Source organism: Anas platyrhynchos, chromosome 2, assembly GCF_047663525.1.
Source record: "Anas platyrhynchos isolate ZD024472 breed Pekin duck chromosome 2, IASCAAS_PekinDuck_T2T, whole genome shotgun sequence".
Classification (NCBI taxonomy): Eukaryota; Metazoa; Chordata; class Aves; order Anseriformes; family Anatidae; genus Anas; species Anas platyrhynchos.
The window spans coordinates 124,866,268-124,886,186 of NC_092588.1; the positions used below are offsets into that span (position 1 = coordinate 124,866,268).

Genomic DNA, 19,919 nt, shown 5'->3' on the forward strand with positions numbered 1-19,919 from the left:
GACACCGGCAAGCCCAACCTTCCCTTCCCACCTTCTCCCCTGGGCCAGCACTAAGTGGTGGCGGGGCTGCATGGTCAGATAGAGCTCTAAAAATGAGAGCTTACCCTGTGACACCTCCCGAAGACATGTGCTCAGCCAAATCAGCTCTCAGAGCAGCTGCCTGCAGAGCTGCATGGATGCTGAGGCCAGCAGAAGAGGGGAGGGATACAGGAGAGCAGCTTCGGGTTGGGGGCATTTGGTGACAGCCCAGACTGAGGAAAGCTTCTGCTGATCAGCAAGCCTGGTCCTTCTTATTTTAATGCTTTGGGGGAAAAAATAAATAAAATGAGGTGCAGCAAGCGTGAGGACTTTGCTATGGCCTTGTGGTTGATCCCCAAGAGCTCCAGCTACCTCAGGGCCAGGGAGTGATGCCCTCCCCTCTCATCTCCCCATGGAATTTGGGTCCAGCACAGATTTGCAGCATGGTGTTCAGCTCCTCTCCTAGAGCAGCCCAAGAGCCTGGCTTCCAGCCTGAGCTTTCTGCAGCCCAAGGAGATCCTGGTGTCTCCGGAGGGCAATTCACCTCCTGTGTCTTAGGCTTAGCCTCAGGCAGCAGCCTTAGCACAGCATGGGTCTCAATGGCTGTGCAGGGAGCCCAGGTGACTAATTCAGATGAGATTCCTAATTTTCGACAGCTAAAGCAAGCTGGGGTGAATGCCTGCCTTTGGATGTAGGGAATTAGCCCGTGAAGAGCTCGTGCTAATGATAAGCTTCAAAATGATCTTGAAATATTGTTTTAAATATACATTTAGCAATCAAATCTTCGTTTGGAGTGGGAGCTCTGAAAAATACCTTTTGGGACCGAGGAATGTTCTTCATGGTCCCACAATGGCAGTTCTCTCTCTCAAACAGGTGTTTCATCTATCTCACGCATCCCCCCAGGATCCCAAGAGGCACAAACTCACAGATTAATTTTGCTTTGTTTTTTATTAACAAGGACTTTTTTTTTTTTTCCTTAAACTGCAGAAAGCAGGAACAACTTGACGGCAAGCGAGGAGCAGGGAGGGCGACGTGGGCCACTGCCCGGTTGCCAAATCCAGCAGTTTGGGTCATGCAGTCCAGTTCCAGGCAGCTCCTGGCTGTGGTCACCCACCTTGGGCAGCTCAGGAGGATTCATGATCACACCAAGGAGCTCCTGTATCCAAAAGGAAGTGGGACCTGGGCTGTGCATTGGCTTTAAATGACATGCAGCTGCTGAAAAGCTCCGCGCTGAGGGCTGTCTGCTTGCAGCCTGACACCCAGCACACCTTCCCAGCGCAACTTAAAGACTGTTCTTATTACAGATATAAAGCGGCGACGAGGAGAACGGGTAGCGATTTACTAACACCCTGAAGTGATGAAATGCAGGGAGGGAGGGATGGTAACTTTCCTTCTCGGCAACTGCTCTAACCTACACTAATGAGTAGACTGTTAGGGATTTTCTTCACTTAGCATTTCTCATTATTAATAAATTTTGCACTGACAACTATAAAGTGAACACTTTGGATTTATGCACCTAACCTAATTACATATGCTGCATGTACGCATTTCATTATTTACTTGACAGATTCATTCCTTGATATCATAAATAATTAAAGAAGGATCAAATATTAACAATCAGATACACGTTAATTCTACTCAAATCTGGGGAAACAAACACATTTTATTTTCTGTTCAATAAAAACAAAATAAAATGCTTTCATTAGAAGGGTTTAAAAAATAGGGAAAGTTCTCTACTGTCATTTTTATTTTGCATAGAGTGAAAATTAAAATGTCCAGCTGCTATCCAGTCCCTTTCCAGGAAAGCACACGGCAATTTTAATAAGCATAAAAGGTTAGTAATTCCTTTTTGACGGTTCCTAAATGAAACATTTTGCATTAGTGTTTGTCAGGAAACCTCAGAGGGACGTGACTTCAAATGTAAAGTCTGATCCCGTCCCCAGGAATGTCAACAGCAAATTCATCCCGACTTCAGGCAGGACAGCACCCAGCCCATTATTTCCCACACGTTAGCAGTTTATTTTGTCAGCCTAAAACCCCAAATTCTCCCCTTCCCACCGGGCAGCATCAGATGCACAAGAGCCTGATCCTGCCCTGCGCTGAGTGCCTGGGGGCGGAGAGGAGCCCTGCGTGCACAGCACCCCTGGGGTGCAGCCCTGCTGCAAACACCAGGCAAAATTCAGCTCCTGCTCCTCCAGGTGCTTCCCCCCTGCAGGAGCAGCCACCTGGGGCCTCCAGAGCCTGGTCTCTTCTTGGGATTGCTCCCGCTTCAGCCCCGAGTTATAATTAAATCTTCAGGCGAATTATTTGTGACGGAAAGCTGCTCCCAGCCACAAGCCCGTACAAACCATCTTGGTTGCTGCGCAAATTAAATTGGTGCTTCAATATTTTTATACGCGTTATTCAGTATCTCCGTTTGATCAAGAATATCCTCCAATTTGAACAAATTTACTTTTGGATATCACATCCCACGATTCTATCATTTTAAAGGTGTTAAAAATTCATAGATTGCCACATTATTCATCATGCAAGATTAATGCCAGCCTGACAGGTTTTGCAAAGATCCTTGTTTTTTCGTTTTCTTTTTTGTTTCTTTTTTTTTTTTTTTTTCCTAAGTGCATACAGCAGATCTGCATGAGATGCACCTCAGTTGCTGAATATTGATTATTCACATCTCCTTCTTATTTCTGATGCTAAAGAGAGAATATTAGGGTGTGATTGTCAGGGTTAGTGTCGCTCTGACCTACACGTGTACTATTAATAATTTATGAGTTGATTTGAAATAGATCTCAGTGAAACGAGCTGGCAATAAGCAGGGCTGTCTAAGATGACAAAGATTCAGAACAGGCCAACTCATGTACATCAGCGTCTCAGTTTCAATCCGAAAACAAAATGAAACAAAAACTCCCTGTGCCTTACGTAGCAGTTGTTGGGGATTTATTGCTCGAAAACACAAAACCAAAGCACTCTTCCATATTAGAAGTTATGTCTGGATGATGCAATAGACACGTTAGTCAAACTTCCTAAAGTACTGAGCTTATTCAGCTATATAAATGTGTGCAGGAGGGATGGACGGGCAATAAAAGGCATGGCAAGCTGTTGGCCAGCCCTACGTTGCCCAGCGAGCATCTGCTGACAGAGCCAGCTCGCAGCCTCCTGCCTCCAACCAAGGGTTGTCTCCCCGAACACGGAGGTAAGAGCAGCGAAGGCCAGGCTCTGCAGGGGCAGCTGCTGGGCTGGGGAGAGGATGCCTGGCAGCTCACGGGTCGGCCCCACAAGCAGCACGGCGCCAGCTCGCCCGGGAGCAACGAGCCCCATTGTCCATATTGGGATTTTCTGTCTCTGCCTTCTCCTCTTCTCAGCTGCAGGGCTCAATGTGATCACAACTCACTGATGAGGTGCGTTTCTGGATTCCTTGTCACAGCCACATCCCCTTAGCTGGGGTGGAAATATGGCAAGGAAGATGTTTGTTATTTTTTTTTCATACACGGTGTGCTACAAAAACAAACGTGGAAAGCAAACATATATCTAACCTCCACATTAAGGAGTCTGCTACCTAAACCACAAGCAGGGAACTGTTAGGCACAGTCAAACTAGTCACTACTTTGATGCAAACCTGAAATAAAGATGTTCAGCCACGGAAATTACATCCAGCAGCACAAGCTGCAGCGGCAGAGAGCAGCGCGTCAGCCCCACGCGGTGACACGTGGACAATGCGGCGGGATGACACCGCTCCTCTTGGTGGGAGTGCTTTCTCCGCCTGTCTCCCGGGAGTTTTGTAGGAAACCTTCCCTCTGAAGGTGGCAGCGAGCCCTTTGGAGGCCTGATTAATATTCCCCGCCAGTGCTGCAGCCCGCAGGTGGCTGTTGTCTCACAGCCAGCGCTGCGTGGAGTAGCGGGAGGAGCAGGGGCTCGAGAAAAGAAAAATCCTTTATCTGCCTGTGGAGTTTCTGCACGTGCACTGTGTCAATACCTGCCTCTGCAAGAGGGGAGCTTGAACTCCTCCAACCTACCCAGCACCACACGATCTAGAGGCAGAAACCGGCAAGTGGCTCCCAGGATGGTGCTGCCTCTCAGCACTGCTCCCTGAGGAACTGCTGCTTGAAAAACCCCATCAAAGCACTGCAAGGAGGGGACAAACAGGAGCAGGTGACCCAGCTGCAGGTCACATCCCCAACATGACTCACAGCCATGGAGGTGCCCAGGGATGTGGAGGACAGCGAGACCCTGGGCTCCTCCTTGCCATCCCAGCTGGGAAGGACACAGAAGTGGAGAGCTGTGGAGGATATTCTCTAGGAGCTACTTTTCACTTCAGGGATCCATATCTTTAGAGTCTCCTTCTCAAATTATCACCCCACACCGCAGCTGGGAACAAGGGCAATGCCTCCAAAGAAATTCCAGGTGCTGCAGAGGGTGATGGCCATGAGGGCAAGCACATCACCACCGACGCCATGCACTGACTGCCCAAGCCATTTTTCACCAAGTTTAGCAGCCAGGCCTACACTTTCTTGGGTTTCACCCAGGGAAATCCCAAGTACTCGGTTCACAGCCCAGCAAAATGCTTTGTAGGCTCGTAAGCCCAGAAATCTCAGCTGCTAGCAGGATGCGGCACATCAGCGCACATCCAGCTCATCAATCCCGCATGTCAATGAATTTGCCATCCTCAGAAGGAAATGCGAGCCTCGCCTTTTCACAATGGCTCCAGCATCATCCAGGAACAAGGAGGGACAAACTAAACCAAGGCATTTCCTAACGTGTCTCTTCTGTGGGAAAGAGGAAAGATAACATTGTACTTGGGGCTTTTGGGAAGGACGAGAGCCTGCTTATTTACAGGCAGTGGCCCGGGCTGATAAATGCCTTGTAGGAAGCCGTTGTGATTAGCAAGAAGCGGGGCAGGAGGGAAGAGCCCCTAAAGCTCCAGGCACAGCACAATGCTCTGGCCTTGGCACGGTGCTCGCCTCCTGCTCAGAAGTCACCGTCACTTGGTACAAACAACACAGAACCAGGCGCACGCTCTCAGGGCCTTCTGGCAAAGCATCTCCATCACCACCCAGAGAAAATAAAAAGGAAAATATGAAAGGAAAATATGAACCTTATAAGATTCATCTTGTTTTTAATTAAATGGGTTGTATCAATCTAGAAAAAAAAATACATATATATTTCTAAATGTTTGGAGGCAATTTCTGAGACCTGCTTTTAAAATAGGATGGGAGCCCATGTCGTGCTTCCCATCAGCAAAACACATCCTCCAGGTGTGAGGAGAGCTGCACCAGCAGAACAGGGAGCACAGCTTTTACACGGCGAGTTTGAAGCCCAGGTTTGCAGCATTTGTTCACACAAACAGCCTTACCCCTGCCAGCAGAACTTATTATTTTAATAAGTTCTCGTGGATGGATGAGTCAAGACAGAAAGAGCAAGCCAAAATCTGTCAATCTGTCCTGCAGTTTTTGGGCAGTGTCAGCCCTTCTTCCCTCAGTCCACTTCCAATGATAACACCAACATTAACAGGACTGTGGCACTGCTGCATGGCTCCCTCTGAGAAAATCCTGTCAGTGCAGCTTATTTAACCGCCGTAAACAAGGGGCCCTAATTGCCTCTTTCTTCTCACCTCTGTTTTTTACTGTATTTTTTTAATTAGTGAGCCGCGTGAGTAACCCTTTTTTTTTTTTCCAAACTGGGCATAAATCTCTGTCCCGAATGCTGCAACCTGAGGGATAATTAGGCCCAAGCTTCCAGATGCAACACATGTCTGGGGGAGTTTGGTTTCCCAGCGCCGCAGTTAAGAGTGAAGCAAATTCCTTTCAGGTGTTTCAAGTCAAACATCAAAAACCAGGGCCTGCCACTACCTCCTCCAAACACTTCGTGCCCATGGTGAGGGTGAGACTTTTTGGGAGGAGCTCAGCACTTGGTCCCAGCCGTCAGGGGAGAGGAAGGGTCCTGGCTCCTCCCTTGTCTGCAGCAGATCCCCCGGACATCCCCGCACGTCACCTCGCCGTTCCTCAGTTTCCCCAGCTGTAAAATAGCAGATCCTGTTTATGGCACGCAAGGTTGAATTAGTCCCTCGTTGCAAAGGACTTTGAGACCTCAGGCAGGAAAGCTTTATCATAAACACAGAAGAATTAGTGACTTCCTACATCCAGCCATTGATATGCAGGCTGTGATGCCAAGGGGTTGCTTTGACTTCCCAACAAAACTCAAGCCATCCAAAAGTCAAACTTGCTTCAGGAGTTCCTTTTCTTGTGTGATTGTGTTTGCAGTATTTTGACGGATGGACAGACAGCCACACCCCACCTCCCCTCCCAGTGCCCTCGGCCTGTACAAACAGCAAAAGCTGTGAATCTTCTACAGAGGGGAAAACAGGAGAAGATTCTTATAAATAGCACATATAAGGCATTTTTTGCCATATAAAAGGAAGCCATTCTGTTGATATGTACAGTTTACTCTTCCAACTTTCTTGGGGCTAAGTACTGCTCTCCCAAGGTGGACATGCACAGAGCTGTTTTCCTGTTGGGGCACCCAAGGGGAGACATGGCAGGGGAGTGATGGTTTCCTTCACAGGATGAGTCAGAGCAACAATATCTCGATAGACAGCCTCCCTAGGCAAAAGGTAGCCTTTGAGAATAGCTCTCCGCACACCCTGGGTACTTCAGTCTCATAATTGAAAGCATGGAGCCTTCAAATGAACATAAGCAACAAATACAGACACGAATGTGAACGCTGGATTTGTCGGTGAAATCCTGTCCCATGCTAAGACCTCAAAATTCCCACCAGCTGAATTAAAGACCAGTTTTATGGTGAGAGTTTTGGGTGAAGACCAAGTTGTATGTTATCACCTGATGGCCTTCACCTCAAGGAACTGGTTGAAGCGATATTCATGGTTCACAAAACCTCTGAATCTGTTCTTGGATGCAAGACACCAGCAAGTACCAGGAGAAGACCTCAGGCAATGCTTCCTTCCCTGGGCACCTGCCCGGCTCTCAGCCTCACACTGCCTTCACAGGGGCAAACGCAGAAGGCCAGAATTTGGCAATCCAATGCAAGAAATGGTCCTGTATCCATGAAAACCCCGTGCGGGGAATGAGATGCTAAAGTATCTCAGGGGGTCCAGACCAAGGTGAGAGGTGTTCTGAGGAAATCAGGACCCCAAGGTCAAGTGTTTGACATCCTCACCTGACCCAGGCTTTTAAGAGACCCTACCTACCTATGGCTACTGGATATGTTTCCCTCGCAGTAAAACTTTTTAAGTGTGTATTGCTCACATAGAGGCCTTAGCTCTTAGAGGTCTTTTACAACCCAAATGGTTCTATGATTATTAACTATTACCATGCATTGAGGACTCAGACTTAAAGTACACCAAAAATGTGAATTTTTAGAATAGTAGGAAATAAATCTAGACCTTCACGTACTACTGATTGTCTTTCAAAAACAGCAATGTATTTTAATTGCAGTTGGAAATTACTGTTTGAAAATGTTCTTTAATTCAAAGGAGGTATTTTTCTGCTTTCAGGAAAAAAAAAAACTAATCATAACACATTCACAAAGGCCACCTATTGGTTCAAACAAGAATGTCATTTTTAATCTGAATGGCATTCAGAAGACAACATTTTTTCAACTTCAGTGTAAGCAGCACAATGTTTTTTTCCATTGACTTCAACTGAACCAGCCATTGATATTTTTTAACCATTTCTACTCTGATATTTGCATTTTGCATTTATGCATAAACTGAACCAGGCCTTCTGTATGGGACAAGGTACAAAGCATCCGAAGCAAAGATGGTTTTGTTCAGAAGGTGTAGCTGTGGTGGATTATTTGGTTGATTGTTTTCTGTACTCTGTTTTCAATATCATGTTTTTGCTTTGTTTTCTGACTAAGCATCAAAGAATAAAATCAGTGTAAGGGTCAGACCAACCACCCAGCGCAGCTGACGACTGTTCTCTTACCTACAAGCAAAAGAGGAGGGGAGGACACTACTAGTAATGAATATTAACTATTTATTTTGCAAGCACCAAAATCATGGGTGACACTGACAAGTTATACCGCTCTGGCATATTTAAAATATACCCACGGAAAGAACCAGCCAAAGCACAAACACTTATAATCACAATACCCAGATGAGTTTTAAAATGCTTTGTTTGGTTCTTTTAAACAATGCTAAGCTCGGACATACGCCGGCGCATTTAATTTAACAGGGAAATTAGTTCTGCCTGATCAACGTTTTAACAGGAGGATTAGAGCAAAGTGTGTAGCTGCTGTAGAAGCCCCGTGTTTTGCCACTCCTGGTCACAAACACGCAGAGACTGGGCTGACCAAGGCCCGGCCCAGCCATCGCCTGCTGGCTGTGTGCGATCAGCGGGTGGGCTCGCCCTCCTATCAGGGGACAGTGTGGCATGAGCAGGTCCCAGCACCAAGCACTCGACCCCAAACTGTGTCTGAGTCTGATTGTCTCGGCATGATGGTTGGAGACAGCACCAAGGGGCCTGGGTGAGGCTGTCCAGGGGATTTGGGCCTCGGAGCCCCGCTTGCTGCTTTCTGTCCTCAGCCAGGACCTGGCACCACTGCCTCATGTGGTTTTCCTGCCGGTCCCCACTTCCTTGTTCATGCTCTTCCCCCAGCTGTTATCCAGAAATGACCCACAGGAGGATTTGAGTGATCACGGAGGGATCACTGAAACACACTGAGCAAAGAAACGACGAGAAAAGGGAAAACGCCCCCCACCACCAAGTGGCATTGACCTGGGAGCGGGTACCAACAAGAGCATGGTGATGCCTCCTGGAAGCCTGGGGATCGTGTGCCCAGGACCAAGCCACCAGCAGAGGCCACGGCATGGAGCCCAGGCCTCACCCCAGGCCTCCCATGGGAGGACGGGAGCCCCAAATGGAGCATGGCCCCCTGCCATCGCCTCCGGCCACCACAGGACCGCCAGCACTCGCCCTCCTCTCCCTCCCATGCTCCGCTCCATGCGCAAGCACATTTCTCTTTTTCATATTTTTTTGGTCTTGTATTTATTTTTCTCCTCTCTCCCATTCCCCCTGTAACGCCGAGCAGGGCTGCTGATTACAAAAGAGGCAGCTTGACTCCAGCAATAGGTCTTCTTCACTAATCCTCACTGTCACGGAAACTCCAGCTGCTGCAGGAATAAGAGGCTCAATCCATATTTGCCAGCTCTAATATGAAATCTGTCAGGGCCCAAATTAATGAGTTCCAAATTCCTTACATCACGATAACAGGTTAAGACTGGTCAATTAATTACACAAATCCTCCCCGACTCGGCGTGCGTTTTCGGGCGGGATTGTGCCTTACATAACGTGGTGACACCAGGACCCCCGGCCCCCCGGTGCCATGGGGAGGCTCCGGGGGGCTGAGGGGGTGCCCGGTGTCACATGGGGGCTCCCCAAAACTGCTCCTGTCGGGACAGGACCCGACGTGATGCTGTGAATAGATACGTGCAGGGGTGATGAGATAGGGTACGGTGAAATATGTAGGAAAAATGACGTAATATTTCACAGAAATTTCACAGGATGATAGGGAGTGGAAGGGGCCTTGAAAGATCATTTAGGCCAAGCCCCCTGCCAGAGTGGGAACAGCTCGATCGGGTCACGGAAATAACAATGAAAGGATAGAAAATAACATAAAGTAAAATAGAATGATATAATAATATAAAAGTAAAATAAAATAATGTAAAATAAGAGAAATAAAATAAAAGTTAAATAATGTAAAAATAAGTAAAATATAATGAAATAAAATGAAATAAAATGTAATACAAAATAAAATTAAATAATATAAAATTAAATTAAATAAAATGTAAAACAATAAAAAATAATGAGAAAGGAAGAAAAGAAAAGAAAAGAAAAGAAAAGAAAAGAAAAGAAAAGAAAAGAAAAGAAAAGAAAAGAAAAGAAAAGAAAAGAAAAGAAAAGAAAAGAAAAGAAAAGAAGCAATAAAAGAAAAAGGAAAAATAAAAAAGGGAAAAAAAAAGAGAAAAAAAAAAGGGGGGGGGGAACGGAAAAAAGGGAAAACGGGGGAAAAAAAAAAAAAAAAAAGGAAAAGAAAATAAAAACTGGGAGAAAAAAAAAGAAAAATGGGGAAAAAAATATCAAAATCCGATCAGATGGCGGCGGGGCCCCGCAGCACACCGCAGCCCGCGGCCCCGCGCAGCGCCGCGCTCAGGGAGCGCGCATTGCGCGCGCGGCCCCGCCCCGCCCTTGCCGCTCCCGCTGCCCCACAGCGCCCCCTGGCGGCACGGCGCGGGGCTGCGCGGCGCGGGGCGGGGCCCGGCGTCTCCGCCCCCCCCCCGCGGTTGCCAGGGGCAGCGGTTGCCACGGGTGACGAGAGCGGGGCCGCGCTCCCCGCCTGCCCCCCCCTCCCTCCGGGGGGCCGCGGGCACGCGCGCGGGGGGGGCACGCGGGGACACGGGGCGGGGCGGGGCCAGGTAAGGGCGGGACGCGGGGGGGGGGGGGGGGGGGGGGGGGCACGGCCCGGGGCGCTGCCTGCCGGGGCCGCGCTCGTCCCCCTTTTTGGTGCGTCCCCCGGTGGTTTTTTCCTTTTTTTTTTTTTTCCATTTTTTTTTCCTTTTTACCCTTTTTTCCTTTTTTTTTTCTCCCCCTTTTCCCCCTTCTCCCCTTTTCCTTTTATTTTTCTCATAATTTTTCCCCTTTCTCCATTTTTTCCCTTTTTCCCATTTTTTTATTCCCTTTTTATTCCTTTTTTCCTCTTTTATCTTCTTTTTTCCATTTTCCTCTTTTATACTTTTCCCCTTTTCTCCTTTCCCCTATTTTTTTCCTTTTTCCCATTTTTTCTTTTTCCCCCCCTTTCTCATTTCCCTCCCTTTTCACCTCTTTCCCCCCCTTTTTCCTCCCTTTTATTCCCTATTCACCTCCCTTTTCCCCATTCCCCTCTTCCCTTTTCCACTGTCCCCCCATTATTATTTTTTTTTACTTTTCCTCTTTTTTCCTTTCTCCTTTCTTTCTCCCCCCCCCCCCTTTTTTTTTAATTTATTTTTCCTCTCTTTCCCTTTTTTTTTTTTTTCCTTTTCCCCCTTTTTCTTTTTCCTGGGGGGGAAGATTTCATCCCAGGGCAGCACAGAGCAGCAGAGAGGAGCTGAAGGAGCAGCGAGGTCCGGCTGATCCGAGCCATGCCCTGGCTCTGTCATCGTCTCTTCCCCCGAGCACTGGGGCCTTCTGCAGAGAGAACCAGCTCGGGACTGGAAATCCTGATTTACATTTGGGGCAGCACTGTGAAACCCACCGGGGAGAAACCCTCTGCAGTGACACCTCCACTGATCCTCCTCCTTCAGCTACAAAGAAACACCCACGGCTTTATTCCATTCACCCCGAACACGCTGGCTTTATCTACAGAGATACAGATATAGATATCTATATCCTATATTCTGACACATCACAACTGCTGGGTACCTCTATCATTTAAATACCATACCAAAAATAACTGCAACGTATCACACGTCAAAAATAAAAGAACCTTGGGCACAAAGCATTGCAGTGTTACATAGTAGGATTTAAGAGTATAAACTTCCTGAATGCTTACAAAACTCCACCCTCTTTCAATTAGGATTTTCTTTCCCTAGGACAGTTTCACATCTTCCTAGAGAGCGTATTTCATGTCCCCAAATAAGTAACAGGTTGCTTAATACTAGCTTATAATATCCTGAAGTTACACATTACACAATTTGATAGCATACGTGACTGGAGTTATTTTTATTTCACCAAGACAAAAAAAATAATTAAAAACAAGCAACCAAAGACAACTTACTACGTATGTACACATCACAAAAACAGCTGAAGTATAATTACACAGGGTAAGTCATGAAGAGAATGGGATATTCATTTAAAAAAAAAAAAATGAAACCTTAATGACAGGTTTAGACACAGGATAAAAATAGTAACATGATTTAATGAAATGAAACTTTCAAGAAATCATCACATAAAATGAGAATATAACATGTACGCATGAGATAAAGCACAGCGTTTGAGTGCAATCACTTGAGCACAGAATTACTGCCATTCAGTGAACTTGGCAACAGCAATGAGACGAAACCAGCAAACCAGAGCTCAGCCTGTCTGAAAAAACTAGCAGGAAACAGCATTATTCAAAACTAAGGAATAAGAATCAAAATAGCACTGGTGTTTTCCTAAAATCAAAGCACATGATGGTGTTGAAAAGTCACCACATCACTCAAGTCACAGAAGACACTGAGTGCTTTATATTTAAAATGTGAATTTATAATGCATATAAATGTTCCCAATTAAGATGTCCTAAAGCATTCATGTGCCCTTACATGCAGTTGATGCAAAAATAAATACTAGAACATAGAATGCTTTTCCTTCCCCTTTAAAAGGAAAAATTCCAGCACTACTAGCTATACAAACAACATCCAAAAGATAAATATTTAAACAAATTTATGTCAAAGGCAGGAAGAAAGTTCTGCTACAGTACTCTGGTTTTTGAGCAGTGACAAAGGAAATAACAGAATAACAACAGAGCTATTAGAAAACAAATATTTATTTCAGAAACATCTCCATTTGGAAAACACATGCCAGCACACAAACACAGATCAACTCCTAGAATGGCACAAAAATAGCCCCAAAGGCTGGCCAGTCCTTGTATTTCTGCAATGTGTGTCAGATACTGCGGACGTGGTAGCAGGGCAGCATTGTAAAGTGCATCGTTTAGCTCCATCTTTTAAAACAAAATAATCGTTAAAAATTTTAAAAAATAAAATAAAAAACACTACCCAAGTCCTGTGTTAAATAAAAGCATTAATATATTTCTCAGATACAATTCCAGGTTTTGGTTTTCACATTTTCCCCATCTTTTAAATAATTTTTCTAAACGATTTTTTTCTAGTAATTTACCACCTTAAAAAAAATAATTGAGCAATCAAACCATCTCCGTGTGGCAGTAATAGCAATTTTTAAGCTACTTTTAGTGATAACTTGTTGCTTTAATTAAATGTTATCCCTTTTGCATTAAAATAGCTTTGCTGCTAACTCGCACACAAGCTGAGATGGTGAATAGATACATTTGTGCAATTCAATAAGACTAAGCAAAAAGAAACAGGGGTATTTATCTTACGAAAGTGCTACCATCAACAGAAAACAGTGGCTTAAAGCAGTTACCTAAGAGATGTTATCCTCAGGCTACTAAAACATGTTTCTAAAATTACACAAATTCCCAGCTGGATGCTTGAAAAAACCATGCCCACACATGCCTAGGCTACCCTTTATTAGGTGGCCATTTATTAATCTATTGTTGTTGTAATTCACGGGCTTAAAACGTTCCTTCTTTGAAAGTATCCACAGATTTCTAAAAAAACGTACGTATTTCTTAAAAAATATACGGATTTCCATTTTTAGGCTGGGTGCTGAAGTGTACGGGAGCTGTGCTGGGGCGGCCGGACCCCTAGCTCTTTTTAATAGCAGTTAAATGTCAAATATAAATACAACACCACGGCGAAACATACTCCTTTGACAGAGCCCGGGACAAGACACTGCACAGCTGCTGTTAACAATAAAGAACAAAACTGACGTTTAATCAAAATAAGCGTTGGTGGTTGCAACGTTGTGCTCGAGCCTGCCTTTTGTTTGTGGGGGGAAAAAAAAAAATCAGCATCGCAACGTGCTAACTACGGCGACAATGCAAGCAGCAGCTCCAGTTATTCCCAAGGACTGGAGGCCCACGTTTGTGCAGCACGTTACAGCTGCACGAGGATCCTCATCATCATCTCGGGGTGGCAGAGAGCCTCCATCTGAGCCGCCGAACTACAACATCCCTCCTGACATCTTCATGGAGGTGCCCGGAGTCAAAGCGCGTCGGGCGGAACCCTGGCCCTCGTGTAGCCAATGGAAAATTCAGCCGCTGGTCTTAATGGACTTCATCCAAGAGTTTTCACTGGGAATGAGTATCCATGATTTCCCTGGGAACTGAGAATCTTCACCAACCCCAGAAATGATGTCATTTTTATTAACATTTCCAACTTCTAAGCAACCGTACTCAAGAATTTTGGCCTTCAGTTCTCATACGCGATAAAACTAGGCCTTCCATAAACATTACAGAAAGACCCGAGGAAGATATATTTATATCTCAAATTGTCAGCAGCATATAGTTTGTACAAATGTTGTTTTGCTGATGTTGCTGAGCTACTTGAAAAAGTTAATACCTTGTGGGGTATGTAATTTCATCACCAATGTCAAATGACTTCTAAAGATGAAACTTCTCTGTTGCAAATTACAAAAAGATGCTTTGAATATATTTGATATGACCAACTTTCAAGCTGAGGAATTAAGTTATCTTTATTTTTCCAGATCTAAGACATGCACTCACTATGAGAAATATTTTCACAGCCGTGTCAGTCAATGGAACATGACTGACCCAATATTGAGATTTTAACAGTTAGAGAAAACTAAATGTAATAGGTAACACGTAGACCTGAATCGACGCACATAATAAATCAAAGGAATAACATCAAGGTCTGTTTGGAAAATTCTCTAAGGACATATGGTTGTATTGGCAACGAGTCCTTTAGGTACGTGTTACTAATAAGTTGCATTTACGTGGCATACGTAACTTGGAAATACATCAGAAACTACTCTGTGCTGTCCTTGGGATAGGAATACAGAAATGATTTTTCATGATTCTTCAGAAGCTGGGTTTGCTTTACATCCACAAGAAATGCTGTCATCACTAGGTCCAAGCCCGGAGGATGAACTGCAGAAAAGGGGAGAGGGAAAAAAAAAAAAGAAAAAAAAAAGGAGGAAATTGGTTTTCACAACACACTCAAAGCCTGAGTAACAGAGGAGAACTTTAATTATCTCCAGTCACAAAGAGAGACAGGAAATTTGGACTTTTAATTAGCCATTTGGAGTGCAGTTGGATATTTTTTTTAGCAAGATAATTTAAACGCGAATAATTCAAGTCTGACTAAATGAAATTCACATAATCAGAATGCAGATAATTGAATTTCTACTGCATTCATTAATTCAGTGTGGAGGTGTGTGTGAAGACTTCTATGATGAGCTGTCACAGCTCAATAAAATCTCAGTCAATTAATTTTTTCATTATCTTAGTATTACATCAACAAAAAAGTGAAGCATGCGCGTGTGTATGTATATATAATCTCAGAAAGTAAGGAAATACAGAAATCACCTCTCCGAATCAGAGTCTGCATCGTTTTTCCCTTTTTTTCCCTCCTCATCTTCTATAGGAAAACGTCTGTTCAAAGAGGCAAACTTATGAATTGCATCAGCGACAGAATATTTGGTCTGTCCGCATACACAAGCTTCCATATCTTCTGGGCTTAGCTGAGTCTGTAGGAAGAGGTGAAGCCTACTGTCTGAAAGCAATAATGCATTCTGTAGAATCCTGGAAAAAAAAGAAAAATAAAAGCGAAATGTTTTTATAGAGATACACACACGCATTCTGAAGCATTTTACCAGAACAAATTCTAACTGATGTCGTACTGTTAAGTTTTTATATGAATCCTAAATCAGTTGCAGAAGGTAATGAACATATTAAAATGATTAGGTGTGTGTTACTTGCTTACTACGTTATTTGGAGTTTTAGGTGAGTAAAAACACGAGGCTAATAGTTAAGCACATCTGCTATAAGAATAACTTCAAGGACATTTCTCCCATTTAACCATCTGTTATTACCACATGGATCAATTAATGATTTTTAGGCAGTTGGAGGTATATACTCTTATGAAAATTTGCTCTCTGATTGATAACTGTCTATATACGTTTTAAAATGGCTAAGCTTTTCTTTTTTCTTTGGTGGGGGAAAGAAGTGTGTACAGAGAGAGGACTTCAGACACACGCAGTGCCAGGACTTTGAAGTACCTGTAAACAACAGAGCTGACACTCGCCAAAATCTGTTTACACTTTTACAGATACACACGTTTAAGCTAGAGTGAAAATGCTGATACTGAACGATATTTTAAATGCACCTATAAACTGTTTTCAGGGAACCTTGAATACTATTTCATTTTAGCTATGCTTTTCAAAAGTCCATTTTCATATTTGGTTTATATATATTCCAAGCCAAGTCTTCAAATACATTTAGCACAGAGCATTTAAACACAGTACGAGTGAAGAAAGAACAACACATTCCAGTAACACAAAGTTGTAGAGGTACTTTTACAAGGAGGAGAACTGCAGATCATTATCACTATTTTGAAAAAAATAATGCAACCTTCCTGCAGCATTTATCTACCGAAGGAATTCTTCAATACATATGTCCCAGATTATATAACAAGTGACTTTTTGCTTACGTGTACACGTAATTTTTTTTTATTCGTATGACTAAAAGTCATCAGAGCCTATAACCGTGCCAAATAATTCTCCATGAAAATTACTTAAATATCTTTAAGCAAACCATAACTATTAGAGTCATTATTTACCTATTTCTACCCACTTAGGTTACAAGTAGTTACCCAAAAAAAGTCATCACACCATGCAAGAGGAAACAAGAAATGACATTAATGCAAGAAGTAGTAAAAGCAGTAAGAAATTGTGCATTTGATAGGTACTCCAACTAAAATGAAATGTATAACTGATTAGTTCCTTCTATCAAAAGAGATTAATGAAGTGCTTGGACTGTAACATTTTAAAATACAAATACATTCTGAAATCCGGGCTCTAAAGTAGCCAACATTACAACAACATTTAATTAATATACTAAAAAATGTCTGACTTTATCTAAGCCTATAAAATTCTGTCAAATCAAAATAAATAATAAGAGATAGCTAACTGAAAACGTAGGATATTTCTGTACTCACATTTGCCTAGGAAAACACACACACACTCCCAGCCAAATAATTCAAACTTTGTTATCTTCCAATGAGTCTAATGATCTACCAGGTGCATGTAAAATTCAGTCTCAGAAGGACCAGATTTTGCTAAAACTCAAACACATTTTCATACCCCCATAGTCTTTTTAATCCTATATAAAGTCTCGCAATTTTACTTTAAAATAAATATAGCAAATAGAGTATACCTCCATGAAATCAATGCATGCAGTGTTTAAATACACTGAAAAGCTTCTTAGCAGTCAAAGAAGCAACCAAACGCTAAGTAAAAATGATCCAAAGCACAGAATTTACAAGTCTACACACCTTGACAGCAACAGCCTCATGAATAGTTTGGAAAGTCATCATTCACTGGCCACTAAAAGAGGATCTCAGCCTTGACTCTTGATAAACATAAATTCCCAAAGACGACAAACATTGCGACAAAAAGTAAAAGACAAAATAACCATCCCACACAATAAATCCATGCTTATAGTTTATGCTCTTGCAGGAGTAAATTTTCTCCTCCCTCTCTTCCTCCTCTTAAAAAAAAAAAGAAAAAAAAAGTATAAAAAAATAACATCTTGGAGCTTACTCTGGAGTAACTATGAGTTACCAGTTTTCCCAGGCTTGGGAGCACAGTGAGGGGATGCACATTGCTGCAATTCTAACATTTGCGTGTCTAATACAAAGTAACACAGCAAAAGCCAAGATATTAAATTCTGCCCATGGCATTCAGTTTCACAGATTTTCCTCTTCCTCTACCTTCAAAAGTTTCCTGCCAACCAGCGAAAACACAAGTAACTAACTGCTCATGAGATTACACCACACTTACAGCTTTGTTGCTGCTTGAAACGTATTTTATTTTCTTTATAAAATAATGGGTAATCTTTAAAATTGATTTTAGATGGTTTGAGGCATTACACCAGAGAAGTAATGAGCACTAATGTCAATGATATTGGACACAAATTCATTTTAGCTTTATTTCATGTCCAGTACAATTCTGCTAAGCCTTGAACTGCTAAAGCCCTGTTATTAACTCAGCGGTAACCTAACACAGGGAACAGCAAACAAAAGTGATAAGAGTACAGACTGATCAGGACCTCAAGGCTACCGTCCTTTTTCTGCAGCTATAATTCAATTTCCAATTTTACTTTACATTGGACTCATTATTTCACAGTCATTTTCTTCTCTGCTTCACAGTGCCATCTGGAGGTGGAAAGAGTGAAGGGAAACCGAGGGGATGAAATTCAATGTGCACAAGGCTAATCCCACATGCGCGTTTTGGGGGCGGGCTGGAGGATACCAAACACACAAAGCATTCTGCAACGCATTTAAAGCCCTCCTGCAAGCAAATATACCCACACCTTTCACCCAGTCACATACCCTTGAAACGTTTCTTCCTTCTTTTAATTAAAACATAACTTCTGCTCCCCCCCCTCACCTGAACCAACAGGTTGGATCGCTTTTTAATTGCATCCTTCAAGCGATCAACATGAAAAATAAATGCTGTGCTATCCGTAAGGGTTACATTTTCCTGTTGGAAATGCTCCCGTTGCAAGGAAACGACCACACGTTTGTCACCAGATGCTGTGGTGGCATTAAGTGCTGGTACAGCAGCCGCCCTTCAGGGCCTTTGCTGTCCCAGGGACACGTTGTGGGAGCTGGTGGGAAAAGCAGGTTTGGCTCCAAGGCCTTCAAAATGAGGAAGGCAGGAGAAAAGGCTGAATGCCCTGATGTTACTACTCGGATACACGTGTGTGGTGTGAACTCAACCAGTAGCAGAGTGCTTCTCGAGGAGTTTTACTGCAGCGGGTGTCAGTGCCGAGCCGCAGTTGCAGCGAGTGGCATCGCTTCTCCCCGCAGCCGTGCTGCTGCAGGAGTCACGGCTCCCTCTGCTAACTCCTACAAGCTGCCTGGCCGCGTTCAAGGGAACAGCAGACTTTCTATGCATGCCTAGAATAAGAATGCAAGGCTAAATCCTGCAAGTCTTCATCACATCAGTAGTCATTACTTGTCAGAGATCTCACTCCTCTCTGCCAGATTGCTCACATGCATAATGACTGCTTATGTGATTAAGGGGGCTGCAGGATAAGGCTCTACGTTTGAATTACAGATAATAAAATCATTTTTTATTCGTGGCCATGCGGATCTCTGTTTGTAAGCTTTCAGTAAACGCCCGTGATCTCTAGACCTTTAAAGAAGAAGGGCAGAAAAGGCGACTTTCCGACCCGAAGAAATAACGTCATTTTTGAGGAAACGCCGGGCAGTACACGAGGAGCATTTCTCCTTCCCCATGTTACAGCAGAGCATTTACAAAAGACAAAACATGTGCTTTGTCTTATTTGGACGGGGTCCAAAATCTGGTTTTCTTCAACATGATTTTATTAGGTATATTATACACTGCTCTGCTGGAGGAGAGCAACATATGGCCGAACAGTACAACTTAATCCTAACTAAAGATTTCCTGTATCTACTGTAACCTAATACAATGACAGATGCACACTTGTATGTGTGTGGAAGGTTAACACTCCGATTTTGTTTTCAACAAATTTACTCTGCCCATTTACATCATATCACGAGGGAAAGGGGAAAATAAAACTTGAGAGACAGCAGATCACAGCCTGGGCTGTGGTGCCCTCTATTGAACATCCGCTCAGCCTCTCGCAGCGAGCGCAGGGCTCCGCAGTAAACAAAGCTTCATTTCCTCCTTTTAAAAAGCCTACTGTGTCTCCTCATTCATTTTTTATAACAGAGGAAATGTTACTGATAGCAAGCAACTGTGAAGCAACTGTTTAGGATCTGATAATGAATACATTTAGGAATTAACCGACACATGCCTGCAAAGCATTATTCACTTCAATGGATTTGCTGCCCTCGCCAGAGAGGAAATAGTTTCAAGGTTTTGCTCGGAACAGCTCCACTGGAAAGAGGTGGCCACCATCCACTGGAGGAAATCCTACCTGCCCCACGGCCACCAGTGCTGCCACCTGTTCTGCGCTGACGAAGGAGCCTCTGAGGCCCTGGCAGGCTGGGATCCATCCTCCTCGGAGCCAGTCTCCCACTTTCCACATCTGCCTGTCCCCATGGGGACTTCTCAACA

At 43.8% G+C, this 19,919-nt stretch overlaps 1 protein-coding gene across 4 annotated transcripts in view; it reads right to left on the reverse strand.

Moving 5' to 3' along the window:
- Nucleotides 1-12,516: 12,516 nt before the first annotated feature.
- SNX10 (sorting nexin 10) overlaps nt 12,517-19,919 on the reverse strand; it is a 36,453-nt gene continuing 29,050 nt past the window's right edge. For all 4 annotated transcript variants that reach the window (XM_027450965.3, XM_021274207.4, XM_021274205.4 and 1 more), the window contains 2 exons: nt 15,178-15,393; nt 12,517-14,739 (listed from right to left, as the gene is read on the reverse strand). In XM_027450965.3, the coding sequence (XP_027306766.1) occupies nt 14,661-14,739; nt 15,178-15,393 (295 nt within the window). In that variant the 3' untranslated portion in view covers nt 12,517-14,660. The remainder of the gene's footprint in view (nt 14,740-15,177; nt 15,394-19,919) is intronic.